General features: G+C 39.6%; 2 protein-coding genes across 8 annotated transcripts in view; one reads left to right on the top strand and one right to left on the bottom strand.

Annotated features, from left to right (window-relative positions):
• Positions 1 to 4,330, bottom strand: part of CPEB3 (cytoplasmic polyadenylation element binding protein 3) — an 85,093-nt gene extending 80,763 nt beyond the window's left edge. For 2 of the 6 annotated variants that reach the window (XM_029958613.1, XM_029958616.1), the window contains exon 1: positions 4,148 to 4,250. In XM_029958613.1, coding sequence (XP_029814473.1) covers positions 4,148 to 4,202 — 55 coding nt within the window. In that variant the 5' untranslated portion in view covers positions 4,203 to 4,250. The other 4 variants (XM_029958614.1, XM_029958617.1, XM_029958615.1 and 1 more) reach the window with 3 other exon arrangements.
• Positions 4,331 to 4,591: 261 nt separating this feature from the next.
• MARCHF5 (membrane associated ring-CH-type finger 5) overlaps positions 4,592 to 19,258 on the top strand; it is a 28,578-nt gene continuing 13,911 nt past the window's right edge. For both annotated transcript variants that reach the window (XM_029958507.1, XM_029958508.1), the window contains exon 1: positions 4,592 to 4,709. In XM_029958507.1, coding sequence (XP_029814367.1) covers positions 4,666 to 4,709 — 44 coding nt within the window. In that variant the 5' untranslated portion in view covers positions 4,592 to 4,665. The remainder of the gene's footprint in view (positions 4,710 to 19,258) is intronic.

Raw genomic sequence — 19,258 nt, 5'->3', positions numbered from 1 at the left:
TAACTGGAAGTTAAAAGATAATAATAAGAGCTGAATCAGAACATAAGAGCTTAATTCCATCTGGTATCTGAATTACTTGACCCAGGCCAGTTCCAAAGAAACAAATGTAAGAAGGCCAAAATAAGCCTAGCTAACTCAATTAACATTGTATTAAGTGTATTTTTATTTTAAGAAATTCATTATGAAGCACTATAAGCCTACTATGACTAACAAACCATGCTAGTCTTTTTGACAGATAGGGACTATTCAAACTAGCTTGACAGTTGAAATGAAGTGTTATGCTACTGGAGAAAGGTTTTGTTGTAGAAGCATTTTTCTCAGTTTAGATCAGTTTCATTTTAGCCTTAATTGAGGGCTCTTTGTCTCTTAAAAAATGGAAATGAGTAGATGAAAATTGCCTAACTTATCTAATAGTTTAATTTTACATATTACTATCATAGTTAAAATTTAGTTTTGCCAAAATAGAATACTCTGATATTGCCAGATTACTTAACTTTGTTGAAAATAGTGAATAATTTCAACAGTTTTAATGCTGTCACATCAAAAGAACTGTATTAAGGTACAGCTTCTTCATTATTTTTCCTCTTTTTCAGGCCTCACTGAAATAATCAGATAAATATTTAATCTACCTCCATATAGTTCTTGCAGTAATTGCTTTTCAACTTCTTTATTAAACTTAAATCTGTATAAATTTGTTATCGAACAATTTAGCATTTTAAAAGCTGATATTTTGCAGCAAATCTCATGGCCAAATTTAGGACTCAATTTTAAGCCCTAAATAGCTTATATTGCTTTTGGTGATTTTCATTAAGTTCTCTACTTGCCTTCAATGTGCAGTTTTACTTAATTCAAAATGGCTGGTGCCTCCAGCTAGTGTCAGGGAGGCTGAGCTCTGGCAAATCTCCATTAGTAGCAATCACTTTCCCTCACTTTGCAGTGGTGAAACAGTCTGCTCCCAGGAGAGTTTTATCTTGGTTCAAATGCAGGTACTACCAGGTGAAGGTAAAAGATGACAGTGAGACAGTGCAATGAACACCATGGAAGCAGAAGGGAGAAACAAAGAAGGATCTATTAAAGGACGATAGGGGAAGCAATTGTTTTAGAAAAGAAAAAACTGCAAGAGGCAAACTGAGATTTATAGTGGAAATTGCCAATGAAAAGAAGGAAGCACAAAGATCAAGAAGTGGAAAGAAAATGAAGAGAAAAGCGGGATGAGGGAGAGTGAAGGAGGAGATTGTAGGGGATAATAAAGCAAGCATTTGAATAGACCAGCTGCATATCCAGTCTTGTTAAGGAGATAAGGGTGGAATGACAACTCTTCCTCTATCAGAGAATAAGGAAGGTTTCTTTCTCTGATGTAAAACAGTTGGTTATACATGTATTTTAGGATCACACTTTGATTCTGACAAGAACAGACAAATGGAGAACACATACCCCAAGCTGTCCAACAGACTTCTGAACAATAAAAAGGCACAAATCAGTTTTTAGATTTCAGAATCTTTAAGGACTATTAAGAGATCTGCCATTATAGAATGGTTTGGGTTCTCATCATGGCTAGACTTCGTGAATGAAGATTAAGGAAGGCTCTATCCACATTTATTACAGGCACGCTGGTGGCTAATGAGGCCAATACGAGATAGACATAACCAACTGCAGGTTTGGGTTCTAAGGGACCTTTAATGACCATCTAGTCCAAACCCCCTGCAATGAGCAGGGCCATCCTCAACTAGACCAAGTTGCTCAGAGCCCAGTTCAACCTGATCTTGAACATGTCCAGGGATGGGGCATCTACCACCTCTCTGGGCAAACCTGTGCCAGTGTTTTACCACCCTCATTGTAAAACATTTCTTCCTTATATTCAGTCTACATCTACTCTCTTTTAGCTTAAAACCATTAATGCTTGTTCACTTATGCTTTTATGTATCCTATTATGTTTTTGCTTTTCATGTTAGGGAAAAAAGTAGATTTAAAAAAAAAAAAAAGTCCAAACCTACCAAGTGTTCACTATATGGCCTGATATTCAAGTTTTGTCCAGTCTTGTCATACCTCCTTGTGCCAGTGGTAGAGCAAAGTAGCCACCTTTGTCACAGACCGTTCCTTAGCCTCAAATGGTAGCCAAGTGATCCTGGGTTCTGGTTCTACTTCTTCAGGTAAGTAAAGTTCACAGCCATTATTACTCATCATGACCTTTATCATAAATGGCAGGCAGCTAGCATATCTTTCCAACTACAGAGCAAAAATACAGAAATTGCACAAACCACATAACCCTAGAAATAAAATCAGCTTCCCTATTTCCATTCATAACGCTTGAGAATAAATTTAAAAAAATAAATATAGTAAATATAAAACCCCAAAACATTTGGCTAGTCTAGCTGATCAGTGTTCTGGACAATAGACAATGCACTTAGTCTAGACCAAGAATAGGAACCAGACATGCTTGGTATCTAATATTGCTCTTACATGTCACAAACAGCTGTAATTGGGACAGAGTGTATTATGTTCTCTTCCAGGAAGTCATGCCCATATGGTTTACTCAAGCCACTGTACATCCAAGAGTCCTCAGCAGTGCAAGTAACACTGAATTTTATGGTCCCAAGAGTCATGGCTGGGCTTTGCAAACGAAGATTTAGGAAGGCTCTATCCACGTTTGTTACAGGCACGCTGGTGGCTAATGAGGCCAATGAGAGATAGACATACCCGATTGCAAAAGGCACAGCAGAAAGACTCCTTAGATGGTATATTCTGCAAGACACAGTTCTTTCTGCGTTGTCTTTTCTTCTCGAGAGTGAGGTCCCAAGAGTAAGTACAAAATAAATTTTCTGCGACAGGATGTCGACACCTTTTTTCCTACCCACTTCTATACATACTTCCTATAAGGAACATTTACATCACTGTAACTACTTCAGCAGCCCTGTTTATATTTGTAGCAATCAGAAAATAAACAACACCCTCCCTACCTTTATGCGTATCCCTACTATTATACACATAATGCAACTTACAAATCCAAGCCTAGATGTTTTACACACCTTTTGACAACACTTTTCTCTCAACAAAGACTCTCAAAACCAGACTGATTCGTCCCTAGCTAAGGCAGCAGTCAAAGAATCCAGTATATTCACTTCCTCTTCTACCTAACCTCTATAGACATGTACATCCACCATGCAAATGCTTGGTCTCAGCCAAGAACAGATGTAGGTTCATGCAGCTTTACAGTTGCACCCCGTGCTTGGCCCTGTAAATTACTACCTTGTACAGCAACTGCAGTGTAACAAAGTTGTAATTTACACAAGGTATGAGGAACTAGTTTCATTTAAGAAAACTTATTACTATTCATTAAAAATATAACCTGAAAAGCTCAAAGTTGATCTTTATTAGCTAAGCTTTCTGAGAATCTGTAATGTCACAACAGCCTCTGAAAAACAAGACATTGCCCTTTGCTTGGGGAACATGACGCAAGGGCAGGAGACAGATACCCACGGTGGAGGTAAATGGAAAGGCAACTTCCCTCCAGGTGCTATCCACCTCTTTGCTCTCTAAAGGCTTTTCAATTTCTAAATTTCCAGTTTTCCAGACTGTGATGCTCTATGTTGACTTCTGAACATACAACAAATTTCAAAAGCACGTTAGAAGGACTTTTTCCCATTGGGAAGCATGCCCACAAGCCCAGCTGAGAGCGTTGCCATTACCACCGGCTGTCCCACGCCTCGCCCCACTCGCACACAGCAGCGAGCAGTCACCGGGCCTCGGCGAGCACCAAGAGCACTTACGAGGGCGCTGGGTGCTTGTCCTTGTCATTGACAACAACCACACGGGCACGGACTAACTTCCCTTTCACCGTTCCAGCCGCCGCCCCTCGGGGCAGCCCGGTCGGGGGCCGGCACCGGCCCAGGTCCCCTCCGCCCCGAGCAGGGCCCGGCCCCGGCGGGCCGAGCCGGGGGCCGTGCACCTGTCCGCAGGGGCCGTGCAGAGGATGGCTCCTGCCCCGACGGCGTCCTGCCGGAGCGGGGAGGGGCAGGAGGAGGGCCCGGCTTCTCCCTCCCCCTCCCTCCTCCTCCCGTGAGGGGTCCCGGCGCGGCGGCGGAGGGCGGCGGGGGGCGGCGGCCGCCGGGGCGCGACCTTCCCCCCGCGAGCCCCCGCGGTCCCGTACCTGCCCCGCGCGCGGTGCCGGGCAGCGACTGCGCGACGGCGGCGAGCAGAGACATGGCAGGGCAGGGCACTTGCGGGGAAGGGGAAGGAGAGGAGGGGACGCGCCCCGCGGACCTTTTTAAACCCGCGCCGGCGGGGACTACAGGCTCCCGGCGGCAGGACTGCGGCAAGACTACAGCTCCCGCGGCAGGATACAGCTTCCCGGCGCAGGACTAACAGGCTCCGGCGGCAGGACTACAGCTCCCGGCGCTCGGGACACGCCGCCCGTTTCCTGTGGCGCAGGCGCTGCCGGGCACCGGTGACGGGCGGCTTGCGCTTCCAGCGCTCGCCGCTCTCCCCGGGCCCCCCGTCCTGCCCCAGCCACCGGCCCCGCGCCGCGGTCCCGCCCGCCGGAGGAGAGCCGCCCCGCGGAAGGGCGGATTTGCTGCCTTCCGTCGCTCCCCCTTCGCCGCCACCGCACGCGTGACGCCTTTGTGAGGCTCCGGGCCCTCGGCTGGGCCCGCTCCGCCGCCCGGGGCCATGGCCGAGCAGACGGGCCTGGCGCTGCCGCAGACCATGGACAGGTACGGGCAGGGCCCGGCGGGAGGGACGCCCCTGTGGGCCCCCCGCGCCCCCGCGGCGGGTTGGGGCCGCTCCGGGGGACGGGGCAGGGCCCGAGCCGGTGGCGGCGGTCCGGTTTCGCTTTTTTGTCTTCTAAAATGTTTGGTGGCCCGGGAGAAGTTGTGCAAGTGCAGACGTAAATCAGCGCAAGGCGGGGTGGTGTGGGGGGATCCTTCCAGAGCCTGTGGGCAGGAGGTGTGTCCGGGCTGCGGTGGGTTCTGGCGGAGGTGGAGGGCTGCACAGGGCTGTCCCGGCGTCTGGAAGGGCCTGTGGGTATGGAAGGCATTGACGTGCACGTAAAATGAGGCACCACAAGACGACCGAAGTTTAGCTGGTCTTGTGTGTTTAGTTGCTGGTTTTATGATCTGAAGAAAGCTTAACAATTGATTTTTGGAGTGCTGTTAAAAAGTACAACCTTAGAAGTATTTTGATGTAGTTATGTGCTTATATGCTTATCGTTATATGCTTAGTAGCTCTTAAAATCTATTACACTTGCTTTCTCTTTATGCTTTTATTTGAATAGGTAGCACTTTCACCCTGTTCCACTAATCGCTTCAGATTCTTTATGTGTAATTTTGAGTCATCCAGGAAGCCCTTGTGACCTGTTTCTGCAAATGATAAAGCCACGATGATGGCCTGTTATTGCAGGAGTTGTTATAGCCTGGTATCTCAGAAGGTGGGGACCCAAAAGGAATCAGGCTTCTACTGATGAACCTGTCAAGTTTTCATCATAAGGAAGCAAAAAGAACCCTGGTGGTTTTTTCCTTTCCAGGTTATCTCTAAGGAAAGAGTATTTAGTGAAATACAGGCTGTCGTCAGGCAGGTGATGGAGACATAAACCATGTTGGGCAGGGGTAGAACTACAACCTGGAAGGTGAAGATGAGAAATTCCAGGTTGATGTAGAAAGAGGATAAAAGTGAGCTGGGGAGGGAGGGAAAGTTTTTTGTGTTTTAGAAAAACTGAAAGTGAAAGATAATGATGGGATGATTTAGGTTGTAATTTAGAACTATGCCTGTCAAGGAGGCTGGCAGCCAGGAACAGCAAGTGGATTTCCAAGAAGTAACAGGGAGGTAGATTTTTAGAAGTACTATCAGGAAAGCATTCAGTTTGATACACTACCTGTGGATGTAGGGAATAAAAGGGAAGAGTTAAGGAGGACAAAGAACTGAGAGGAGAATGATAGAATTATCTTGTAGGAGAAGGGAATAGATCAGGAAGAGTGCTGCAGAGTCAACTTCTCTTAAACAAACAAAAAGAGAATTTCATCTTCATCCTGAAGTTTGTAGTTCAGTAATATATAATATTTAGTGGTTTTGAGTTCTAGGAACCTGTGGTATTCTGAGCAGATGCTTTACTGCTGTTATATCATACCATGAAGTCCTAGTTCACCCTGTTGGGAAGTGGCTGAAAGGTGGTGTGTATCATCTGTGTTGTGACCAACTGTTAGGTTAAACAGTTAATTTAAAAAAAGGAAATTAGTTAACTAGTGGCCAAACCAGTTTACTGTTCATCAGTTGCCTGTAATAGAGATGTGAGGTTTGATGTACACTTAACATTCTTGTATCCTTTCAAGTTTGTGAAATTGTAATTTGTATCTCTGGCCCTTTTTAAAGATTTTTTTTCAGTATACTTGAAGTAGCTTGATATCTAAAACAATTGGAAAGTGTCCCTGACTTTCTTAATAACAAGGGCAGCAGGAAAAATTTGAAGTACCTAGGCAGAGTAAAAGGAGGTATGAAGAGAAGCTGAAGCTTTTATATAAGAATTCATTGGGCTTAGTGTAGAAAACTTTAGAAACAGGAATGTGAGAAGTGAGAAGTGGTAATGGTAAGAAGGAGCCAAGTATTAAGGATTTGAATTTAATTCAGGGTGTAGCACAATACCAATAAAAGGATTTTGGAGTAACCAAGACCTCAAAATGCAGTCAGTGTAAATAATTTTTTGTTTTATATTGGGTTTACGGGGTTACATTCAAAGAAACCAATTTTTATTCATCAGATATTTCTGAAGGTCGTTCATAACTGCTTTCATGTTGTTTGTAGTGATAAACCCTCGGTATTTTGCCTTGTGGGACATAACCCTTGGATAAATTATCTGTAGGGATTCTGAGGCATGGAAATGCCTCTTCTATCCTGTTATCTTTTTTACTCATGAAGACAGTTGTTTTTGTGATTAAGAGGCAAAAATACATGTACAAAAGCTTAAGAGTAACTGTTAATGCATTATACCTTAACACAAAGTGCATACTTTTAAATGAAATTCAGATCTCTTAGTGAAGGATGCAGAAAATAGCTTTCCAGTAAGATGACTTTCATTTGAGTTCTAATAGTTAAGGAGGAGAAAAAGAAGGTTTTTTTCTCTGTTTCCACTGCCTGGATCACCACTGAGAGTGGTGACGTGCTGTTGTATGAGGAGTAAGGTGTTGCTGTAGATCGGAATGTATGCACTTTGTATACAAGGGTCAGAGCTCTCAGAGCAAGTTCTTAGTTCTGTATTTCTGAGAGAGAACAGTTGGCTACTTCTCTAGACTCTTATATTCTACACCTATGTGATTACTGTTTTTTTTCCTTAATACAGCATTTTGGATTTCTCCAGTGTAAGGACTGTCTTGATAGCATCTCAACATCATTGCCTGGGATTCGTCCATCTTTGATGTATTTTGTGCTCCATCCTTTATTTTCCTTGCATAATTTCAGTTTGGAAGCAAACCATGCATTTATAACAAAGAAGGTGTTAAGATGTAAGGAATTTGTTCCTCAAAATTTCTAGCTAAGGATTTTATGCCTGGCTGAAGGATTGGCTACAATGTAAATACGAGAAACCTGACTGTGAAGTAACACTACATTGTGGAGTTGTCTCATTGCAGCATTTAGGAAACTAATCCATATGATTATCATGATCTTTTCTAGCCTCAAAATTGGAATTTCCATCCCTCTTGTAATTTTTTTCTTCTTGTTCAGGTTTAAATAACAGTTCCAGATAATAGTCTTAAAACATGTTCCTTTTCTGCAAGAACTCTTTTCAATCTATGGTAAAGGGCCATGTTCCTGGACTAATGTGTACACTTAAAGGCAGGGGTTAGTGGTCTGTTTAAATGCTAAGATTTTATTATTATTTTATTATTTTTAATCCCTTTATTCATGTTGATTTAACGTATAAATTACAGAATTATAGTCATTTTCATTAAAACTTGAAATTATGTGGTAGTGTGTTTTTTATATGCTGTTAATGTGAGCTGTAATGCTAAAATGTACTCATATATTTAAGCTTTATTCTCTTGACTTCAGTTGAATTGTGTGTGGATTGCTCTTGCAATTGCTTATGCTAAGGCTTCAGAATGCTGGCATTTTGTTTTTTAAAGCATGTTCTCTGGTAATGATTTGTGGTACTTCCTATACTATCTACATTAATAAAGACAACTGCTTCTCTCTTCCCATATATTTGCCAGCTGGTCAGAACATGGGCACCATTGCCTTCTGTTATTTCAGTATTCAAATATGTTAGTTAAAATGTGATAAATAATCTGTTGAAGGCTTGTACAGGTACCTGCTGAAGAATCAGTGTAGTGGTAATTTTAGCATGGTTTAATTTTTGAATTAGCATGCTTTGTTTTGTGAGTGGATAGTAGTTGGTTCAGTTGTGGTCAATATGCTCCCTCCTTGATAAAAACGAGCAATGTGGTACAACTTTTGTTATCTACCCTTGCCATTCCTTTTTGAAAGGAGACAATAGAGTTGAAATTGCAGGTAGACTTTAAAAGCAATTAAACAATAAAATGCAGAATTGTAGTTTGCTTAAGGAATTACTTATACTATCAAGAGAGAAATACTGTTGTGATTAAATTTTCTCTTTGGCAGAGCAAATGCTAGCAATTATAGTTCAAAAGTGGCAAAATAGTAAATTCATGGGTTTTCTATTTCAGTTTTCTCAATTGTCATCTGATTCAATGCTAATTTTTTTCACGAGAAAAAAGCATATGCAGTAGTTTTGTACATCATTTTCAGTTGCTACTTTCACTGCAGGTAGCATTTGAGGTGGTGTTTGTGTTGGTATGAATCTTTTTCTTCCCTCTTTGAAAGGGCAAGCCCTGACTTAGTTTTACTGTCACCATTAACTGTTGATACTTTAGTAACTTAATACACGGGTTTGGCTTAAGACCTTAATGCTACAGCCTAGACAGTGTAATTAGTGCAGTGTGGTCCTTGATTAAAGACCTTTATTTTGAACTTCTTAAACTTGTACTGGGTGTTGTGCACTGTGAGTTGTCTCCCTGACTGAAGTTGACACATGAGTAACTCTTTGTAGGAGAGGAGTTCAACCAGATAAGATGGGCAGAGTAATAAAGAATAAAAAACACAAAGCAGGATTTTTGTAGTATTTTCACTTTTCATAAAAATACCATCTCTGCAGTTTGTTTGTTTTACTTACACTGATTAAGCATGTCTCTCTTCATTGTCCTACCTGAAGGAATTGTTTTCTTTCTGCACAACACAATTAAACTCTTTTTTTGAGAGAGGATTTTCCCTGACTTCTAGTCAAAGCCTATCAACATCTAGAAGTACCTGGCTTTCTGTTGTTCCTCCAGAGTAGGTTGTGCATGCTTAGAAGGAAGGGAATATAAGAATAAAGAGTGGACTGTGCTGGTTAATCTCTACTGGAAAGGAAACAAGGTGTTTGTTTTTCCCTGTCTTTACCTCAACTGATTGCAAGCTGATACTGATACAGGATGGAAAAAGCAAAATCACCTTGGAGAGTGGGTTTGAAGAATGAAAGTTTGAAACAATGATAACTTTGTAGTAGCTTGGCTTTTGCATTAGTGCTTCATCCCAGGTACATTCCTTACTATTTCACTTCTCTTTATGCTGAAGGTTCTATGTAGATTGAGTTCTTTCTGTGTCTTACCAGTAAAGATGGTTAGTGAAGACTTAATGCAGACCTGTAGAATGCCTTTTGCCTATCTGAAATATAAAGGTGTCAGCATGTTATTTATAAACCATCTTAACCTTTTGACTGTCATCTTATAGGTGTTATATTTCCATCTTTGATGTCTAGTTTGATATGCTTAGGAACAAATGTACATGTTTTAATTGCTGCTTCACAATTAACTTCTACCTGCAGACAGTAAGTAATTATTCTTCCTATTTAAGTGTGGGGAAACTCCTGAGAGACTAGTTATAATTTTTTGTTCTAAAAGTCTCAGTATTTCTTGTATTATCAAGGCATTCAAATAATATTTTCAGTTGTTGTATCAGCTTCATCTAAAAAAGCTATACAAAACCTCATTCATTGATCTTTTCCACATAAAAGTGCTCACACCTCTGTCATAGTGCTTAACTGGGATGGTTTCCTTTGGCATGGTGTCTTGAAGTGCTCCCTGAAGTTAAAACTTTTGACAGTTAATGCAAATGTATGATGCAAATAAATATATGTATAATAATTTACAGAGAAATACCAAAAGGTTCAGGTTTCAATTTTGGAACATCTTTTTAAGTAATACTTTAAGTGGTAATGAATATGCCAACTGTTTAGGACTTGTTTGTTTGGTGTTTCTGACATCTGAACCTGCTTAAGACCTTACTGAACTGTAGAGTGGGTGGAAAGTTCCTAGGGTGAAAATAACAGCTTTTTGATGCATCTCTTTCTTCCTCTCCACACAGAATAGGTCAAGTACTATCTTGTTATAGGATGTAATACCTACCTTTATCAAAAGAGTGCATGACTTGCTCATGTTTTTACTGGCATTTGTAGTTTACCACACTTTGCAAATTCATCTTCAGTGCGGAAGAATAAGATCCAATCTGAAGTGGTTAAAGCAAACTGCTTCTGGCTAATGTTTCTAAATGAAATTGTTGAGATTACATAAGATAGTCAAGGGGCTGGAGCACATGACTTACTAGGAAAACCTAGAGGGAACTGTGTCTGCTTACTTAGCCTGAAGAAGGGATGGCTTGGGGAGACCTAATAACCTCCTAATACCTACCAGGGAGGTTTTTCAGAAGACTGTCTGTCTGTGGAGATGAAATGAGAACAACTAAATTTGAATAGAGAAAGTTTTGGCAGTTGAGGATGGGAACTGATGCAGTTGAACTTGGGAACAGTTTGCCCAGTGCAGATGTGGATCTCTGCCCTTGTCTGGGCTTTTTCAAGGCCCAGCTGGAGAAAGCTCTGGCTGTGTGGTCTGAATTTAATGTTCCTTCTGCCTTGGGCAGGAGGTCTGACGAGACCTCCTGTGGTCCCTTCCAACCAGTAATTCTGTGATGTCAGGTCTAGATGCAACCCCAGTTTAAACAGGAAGACAGCACAGTATTAGGGTTCTGTTTGCACTGCATGACATGAGCATACTGAGCTGGAGGTGCTGATACAGGAGGTACAGTCCACCAACACCTTCTAGCAAATCTGCATGTAGCCTTTTTTTAGCACCTGCTCTGAAATCTGTACCTAAAAGTTAAGATGACTTCTTGTCTACTTGGGCTGGAATCTCGTTTTTTCCTTTTCTCTAAAATTTTTTGCTCCTGTTACTTTAATGGTAATATGAGTGCTTTCTGTCAGTAGTTTTCTAATGTTCAGTGAAAGTGCTTATGCTCAGGATTTTTGTGTCAGTGATTCTGGGGGAAGAATTATACACCTCCTGCATAACACTAATATAGGATAAGAAAAATTCCAAATAAAATCTCCACTTTTATATGCTAGTTAAAAAAATGTTGCACTGAAGTTGTATTGAATCTGGGACCAGCAGTTCATTTGTTTCTACATTAAAATAAAAATTAAACTGGCCTGCTATATAACAATTTCCCTATAATAAGTAAATACCTACTGATTTAAGGGCCAACCATGGAGTCTTGATATATGCTTATGTTTGGAAGCAACTCTCACAGAAACAAACTTCTTGGATAAGTGTTGTTCCTAGATTTTCAGGTGATTGCTGTGGAGAATTATGAACTATTTTAGTGGTTTTAGTTTATATATCTGCCTGTTTCAAATTCCAACATCTCTTTTCAAACCTATGACATGTATCTGCCTGTTTCTCCCTGTGGCTGTGCAGCTCTTCTTCAAGGTGTACGTGTTAAAAGAAAATACAGTGTGAAGGTAGTGAATAATAGTTGTTATGGACAAGAGGGGCTGACATTCAGTGATTTATTTTTTCTATATATAGTAGTTATTCCTTCACCATCTTTCTAGAAAAAAGACAAGATCCTTTATTTAAACCTTTAAGGTTGTCTTTACTTACCTTCCTGTCTTTCCTCATTTGCTTCTTCTATGTGCCTCCTCCTGACATCTGAATACTTTAGTTTAAAAGTCGATATTTTTTATTGGACTAAAATGTGCCAACATAAGTTTGCCTTCTGTGAAGGATATAATTACAAAAGGCCATGTGCTGAGTGCTTGTGACTGTTCTACTGGTGACTCATGCAGTCAATTCTACAGAGTGTTGAGGGGAGTTACTCAATGTTATCATTAGATATCTTGGAGCTTTGTTCACATTTATTCAGAGTAAAGACAAATTTTCCATGTCTGCCACATTTGTTTGTTGTTTTTTGTTGTTCTTGAGGTATTAATGTCCCAAGAATATATTTTCTTGGTATGTTAAGTTTTTTGGTAATATTTAGGTCAGAAATTGTTCAGATTTTATTATTAGGATGATACAAGATGACTGACTTCAGTAGAGCATTTTGGTTTGTTCTCTTATACTGTAAATTATCTGGTAAAAAATAGAAAATAATTTGAGACTAATTTGAGTAATAGTGTCTGTTATATAAACTCTTGAGTTCAAAGCAATTTGCTTGCTTTGGAGTCTTCCAGCCACTTTTTGCAGCTTTAGGGTTATACTTCGTTTTTTCTTCTCTTTTTTTTGAAAGAACATAACAGAAAAATTGCATAACCTGTGTGGTCACTTTAACCATAAAACTCTAGGAATACATGGAAAAAAAAAATCGAACTTTTATTTCACAGTTAACTTTCCCTAAAAATGGAATGTAAAGTGAGTAGCCATGTTTGGTTTTTGAAGGATAAAGTCTGTGCTAATGTGTTTACTCTGTAACTAAAGTTACTGTGCCTAGAGATTAATTTGTACTTCTGCATTACCTGTGTGACACTGGAAAAAGGCTTCAGGAGATTGAGCTCCCATGAAACAGACTGTGAGTAGAATAGAACATAACTTTGCATTTCTTATCTTTTGCTTATCACAGCAACAGCTTAATGTCAAGATGGTTACGGCTTTAGACAGGTCATAGTTGGTCTATTCTGTATGTAGGTCAGTCCTGATATTTGTAGATCTGTCATTACTCTGTGCACACACAACCAATACCAATATTGGTATTTTCTTATGCAACTCTCTTCCTCTTTCCCCCAGTGCAAAGTAATGTTTAATAGAAACTCCGTATTTTTGTTTTCATTTTGAGACTGGTCTTCTTGAACATGCTAGCAGCTTTTCTTTCTTCAGCCAGTGTAAATAGTAGTATATGAATTTCAGGTAATTAAGCCTCTTACTGCTTCAGTTATACCTTGACATTTTGCTGCTTTGCAGTTAGAGAAGATAAGACTTCAGGGAACTTCTTTTGGTTTTCATTTTCCTCATCAGGTGGCACTTTCAGACATACTCCTATACAATGTTGTGAATATTAGAGGCAGCTAATAAATAAGACATTCAAAGTCACATTCAAAGAAGTAACTTTAAATAGCCTCTAAAATATAATGTGCTAGTTGCTTCCTATCTCTCTTACTTCCTGTGTTTGTGATTATTGACAGATTTGTCAAACAATGCATGAGAAAATGTTTCCCTGTATAGTAAGCTATCTGCATTATAAAAAAATCCATTAAATTTCTAAGGTATTAACTTAATGCTATAAGAATTCTTCAGTGTTTGCTATGTATGTAAATACTTGACTACTTGTTCAGCTTTTCTGTTCATGTTGTTCAAAGCACGTTTCAGGTCTAGAAGTAAATTGTTTTGTGTGGGTGTATGGGGTTCTTTGTAATAAGGTGCTTAATGTATCAGTAATCGTTTTACCTGATTTGTCCTTTGCACACTTCTAGAAGGGCCCTGTTTTCCCTCCCTCCCTTAAAAAATAAAACAAATGTTTGTAACAGCAAAGTTCATTGTATAGTTAAAGGCTGATAGCAAGGCCACTGAGCCTTGGTGACTTCTCAGCTTTTCCTTTTGAAAAAGAGTATGGTAATATTAAAGCCTTTAAGATAAATGAATTTTGAAGTCTTTGCAGAAGGGATATGTCTGAATAACTGGTTTCAAAAGTTTAATTTGTCCAGAATGAAAGCTAATTTTTTTACTGACAGTCTAGATAGATTGGCTTTGGCAAATTAGAGACTAAAACCTAACGAGATAGAACAAGAAATGCACTCCCCCAGATTTAGCTAAGTTGTGTAGAAGCAAAGAACACAAAAGCCTTGTAAGGCCCAATTTTAACATAATAGGTGGTGACTGGCAGTCCAAGGTTTAATTTTATCCACAAGCTGAAAAGCTGTGAGCAGGATTCTGTTAACTGTCCTTTACTCATCTCCGCCTTTATAGTGTGATTAACTCAAGTGTTTCCTCTTGATTTGAGCTAAAATTGAGAATATATAAAGAAGTTCAGATTGAACTTCTGATAATCACTAGATCTTTCTGATGCACTTCCTAATTAATTATTCTATGTTTTAATGTGTTTGCTTGTTGGATTTTAGTTATCCATGGGCTTTTATTAAAAGCTTTTTAGAATTAGCTTAAACAATGCCACCTTGAGGTTAGAGGAAATCAGAGCCTGTATATGGATACCACTTGTATGGCCATGTGTTCACACCATTAGCTTGATATTCTCTGTTTAAACTTTCCCTGCTGCTTTTAATGAAAGCACTACTTCTGTAGTAAAGTCTAGTTACTGTTATGTCTAGATGCTTATCAATGCCTCCTTTACACAGCATTACACTCTATCTTTGATGACTAGACAGAGCAGAATTGGGTATTAGGTCAGATGACTTTCAGGACTTCCTTTGAGGATTTTAGACTTTGTTTCAAGGTGACAGCATCTTTTCTAGTTGAATGATACAGGCTGGCATATGGCTGCTATGCTATGCTGCCTTAAAAGGATCCACAGAAGTCCTGATGGAGCATCCAAGACTACTATTTCTGCACTGGTATCTCTTTTCCTCACTCTGTGTTGTGTTTTTCTCCCCTTAGGTTAGTGTAAGGGTTTTTTGATGTTGATAGGCACATCTTGGCTTGAAGATAAAAGTATTTTCCACTGTGTGTAATGGCCAAGAAAATACTGGGGAAAGAGTGGTGTTCCATCTGTAATCCCATGAGTCCTTCTCTTCTGGCACTTCATCTCCTCTGTGAAGCATGACATAAGCTAACATTTCTTGGGTTAATGGTATCCCCCTCTTTGTAGCCTTTATAAGGGATTTGTAGGCTAGGCTTGCATTCTGTGTGACCAGACAGTGGTCCTTTAGCACAAGAATCTTATTGCTGCTGGTTCCTTCACATGCAGGGGAAGGAAATGCTCAGCAGTAGCGTTTGCAGTGTGGTGTTTCTCCTGCTTTTCTCAGACAACAGTTTGCTGTCCCCAAACTAAAATTCCAGCCAGCTCCTCCAAAGCAGTGTGATGCTACTAGGTCACTCAATTTGTCTGACAGCCTAGTCTTTCCACTTAAACATGATCTTACTGTACTTAGAGTGTAGTTGGCAGGTTTAGTGTAATCTTATCAGTATTTGTCATCAAGATATTTTATCTGTTGGTATACACTGTGCATAAAAAGTTGTTATAGAAGATAATGAAAAATTGCCTCTTCCAAACAGCAGATTTGTGGTCATCCCTTAGCAGAGTGCCTTTTTATTGGAGTGCCAGTTATTGGAATGCTTTCAGTCATTTCTTCCAAGATAAGTTTTCACCCCTCACTGTGTGGGCTCTCTGTGCTATTGTAACTGTCAGTTACATTTCAACATTTTCACTTTCTTCCTTTTGGATGTGAATTCAATTGCAATAAGTTACTCAGACACTAATTGCTTAGCAGAACAAGGATGCTTTACTCTGACAGCAAGATATCAGCAAATTCCTGCCACTTTAAGGGAAAGCAATGTGCTTTAGGCTGTGGGAGAAATGCAGAAAATTTCTGTTTTTATGAAGGACCTATAATGAGAGGAAAATGCTTTTTAGTTCTAGAGTATGTCCTGCATGTTCAAATTTGCATTTCCCATGGTAAGGGTTATGTCCTGCTAAAAGTCTTGCAAGAATTTTCTTTTCTGAGGAGTTTTCTGGGTTTGCTTACCATTCATACTTGTGTGCCATTGAACATCAGGGGAAAAGTTACAAAACATTTTGCATTCTCACTTGCAGTAGTGAATATTTGAAACCAGCCTATAAGGCAGCTGTGCTGTGCCAGTCTCACAAATCATCTTCCATTAAATGTTGTGGACACAAGAATATCTGCTGGGCTTGTGGGGCTTTAGAAATTTCTGCAAATCTTTTACTAGTGTGTATATGGAATCAGTATACTGCTTTTAAATTACTTTTTTGTATTGCTTTACACAGTCATGCCTGCTTGAAAACAAAGCTGTTTTATGATGAATTCAGCTCTCACAAATTGAGGCAGGTTTGATTTAAGTTATGTGAATGAGATCCTGTCTTCCATCCCATCTAAGACTGGTTTTGGAAAAAAGTAACCTTTAGGAGGAGCATAGCTTAATAAAAAGGAAAGCAGTCTGCCTCTAGGTATGACTGTTGCAACTGGAGGACTGATGTGTGGGAGCTGTAGCTCCAGTCAGGTACCAGAGACAGTGGCCTCCTTACCTGGTAAGAAACTTGTGGTTTGGAAAAGCCTGTTTGTAGGTAGACTTTGGCTTTTTAGATTAGTCATATAACCTTTGGAGTATAGGATGCCTAGTATTCAGTACAAGTTTCTCTCCATCTGCTTTGCTCTTAACATATGCAATGTCCCAAAAAGGGTGTATCTTTGCTAGAGAAAAAACCAGATGCAATAAATGCATTATTCTTGGAGTCAGAATAGAATTTTTGAGACCGGAGAGCTTTAGCTGCTGGGCAGTGGAATTTAAAGGCATTTGTAACCTTATATTCAAAGCTGAAATGGTGATATTGGCCTGGGTTTTGCTTATGTTTGGGGTTTGTTCTGGTGTTTTGGTTTGGTTTTTGTTTGTTTGTTTTTGTGGGAGGTTTTTTGTTGTTTTTTTGCTTTGTTGGGGGGGCTTTTTTTTTGAACCAAGGAAGCGTGGAAAAATATATTAGTGTTATTGATTTGGCTCTGTAGAAAGTCATCAAGGAAAAAGGCTTGAGTTTCTATCAGAAACAATGCTTTGTTCCACCTTTTCAGCCCTTTCTATTTCAGGTTATCTGAGTAGCAACCTGATTCAGTGGTAAGAATCAAGGTCATATTTTATTCAGTACAAGAAAATGGAAAATCTGGCAAGAGCCAAGATACTTGTTTTGAAATGGTTTTATTTAGCCCTTTCTGCTACAGCTGCTGTCAATGGCAAGAGATAAAGCTAATGACAGAGTACAGGGAATTTACTGTTCATTATTCATGACTTGCTAAAAGTTCAAGTCTGTAAAGGATTTTGTTATTCTTTTCATAGGTCTTTCAGATTTTCAGATATAATTGGCTGCAAGAAATTGGATGAAGCAATTAAAGAAAAGATGTATGTTTTTCTTGACTTAATAACCTTGACAGAAAACTTGAGAACAGAATTTAATCCACAGAATATTCATGGACAAGTTCACTAGTTAAAATTGCAGTGTAGCAAGATTATGTTCATGATTAAATCTGTCATTATTGGAATAAACTCTAGACTTGCGTTTTGTGCTGGCATCCTCAGACCTAACTAGCTCTGTTGTGAAGCCTTTAGTTTATAAATAAAAATCTGAGTTACAAAATTAAAGCAGTTGTAGACCTAAATAGGACGTGGAATGAATGAGTGGAGATTTACCTTTAATGCAGAAAAACCTCTGCTGAATAGGAACAATCATCAGTAGTGTTGTATTGTCTTATTTGTTCTTAAAGTAAATTTGAGGGTTCTTGATGTAAGTAAAAATGAATAAACATTTCATCTAGATTCTTCCTAACTTGTGGCTTGGCTGTCTTTCCTCCTCCTGCTTAGGAAGGTTGATGTGTCCTTTCATTTGGGACTGCAGTAGGTGCACATTGGGAGCACGAGGGTGAAAAGAGGGGCTGTGCTACAGGAGTCCATAATATGACACTTTTGATTTAAACCAATGTGGGGAAGGAAAGGACAGGAAGAAGCCAAATCAGTCTTTGATTTTACCTTCCCATTAAGACAAATGGAAGAAACTACAGCTCTGATTCAAGGTGTCAGTTCTTTGGCTGAAGGGTCTTGGATGCAAACTGAGGCAGTTCTAGTTTTAGAGCACCACAGTTTGACTTTACATCTGTACCTGCTGTAATGTATTCTGTGCTTACAACTGGACATGTGGACATGACAGGTTCATTTTACATATTGTTCAATTTTACATTGCTTTTTCTGCAGTCTTCCCTGGAATCTGAATCCCAAATTGTATTCCCTTTTACAAGTATGTCAGTAATAAATTGCTACAGACTGCCTTCTGCTCGTACACACAACGTAGTTTCAACATACTTCCACCACTATAGATCAAAAAAAGATTGAGTGCTTTAAAAGAAGGTCTTGCAAATATTTTACAGCACAGTTATTTTTACAAACAAAACATGGTTATTCTTTGTAAAGAAACATTTTCAGTTTACAAATAAAATGCTACCCAAAATAGTGAGGAAGGTGTTGGACAATATTTTTCATTTCTTCAAGTTGGAGCCTGACAACATTAAATTTCCCATGGTAGAGTCCCCCCTCTTTTTCCTCATAGAGTTGAAAACAAAAACAAAACCCACAACCTGTTTAAAACTGACCTGTCAAAGGAATTACTCGGGTTTTGTTGCTTTGAAAGTGGCTGTAGTGACCCTTGCTGTGCGTATAATTCCCTTCTAAATGTGTTTTGGTGAGCTTAATTAGTTACAAGCATTGTTTCTTTTTTTTGAATGGGTGCAGCAGAAAGGCCTCCACTATGTATATGCTCGAGTATAAATTTGTGAATTTCTGACAACTGTTTAGGACTGGTTTCAACAAGAGAGATTATGACAATCTGGCAAAATTATTAGAGTTGGAGGGGACTTCTAAACTGTAATTTCTCCTCCCAGGTGCTAACATAGGTTAGAGATGGGATACAGAATGGGCAGAGTGAAACAAAAAAGTACGAGGGGGAGAAGGAATAAAGGTGGATTAGCGATTAAGGAGCTGAGACAAGATAAAATGAGGTGGAGGAATTTAAAAGGCAAGCAAGAAGGTTTTTTTACTGACAAGGAATGCTGGGGGGCGAGAGGAAAAGCCTTATGAACCACCATAACATCTTGGCATAGAAACCACTGTCACAATTCTCAAATAGTAAAGATGTTTTGTTTACTAATGCCAGAGCATTTCTCAGCTTCTTCCTGTCTCAGTTACTGTCTGTTACTGCTTACACATAAGAAGCCTCTTAG

The sequence above is a fragment of the Manacus vitellinus genome, unplaced genomic scaffold (genome assembly GCF_001715985.3).
Source record: "Manacus vitellinus isolate BGI_N305 unplaced genomic scaffold, ASM171598v3 scaffold_15_pilon, whole genome shotgun sequence".
NCBI classification, from domain to species: domain Eukaryota; kingdom Metazoa; phylum Chordata; class Aves; order Passeriformes; family Pipridae; genus Manacus; species Manacus vitellinus.
This window is presented reverse-complemented; position numbering and strand designations above follow the sequence as displayed.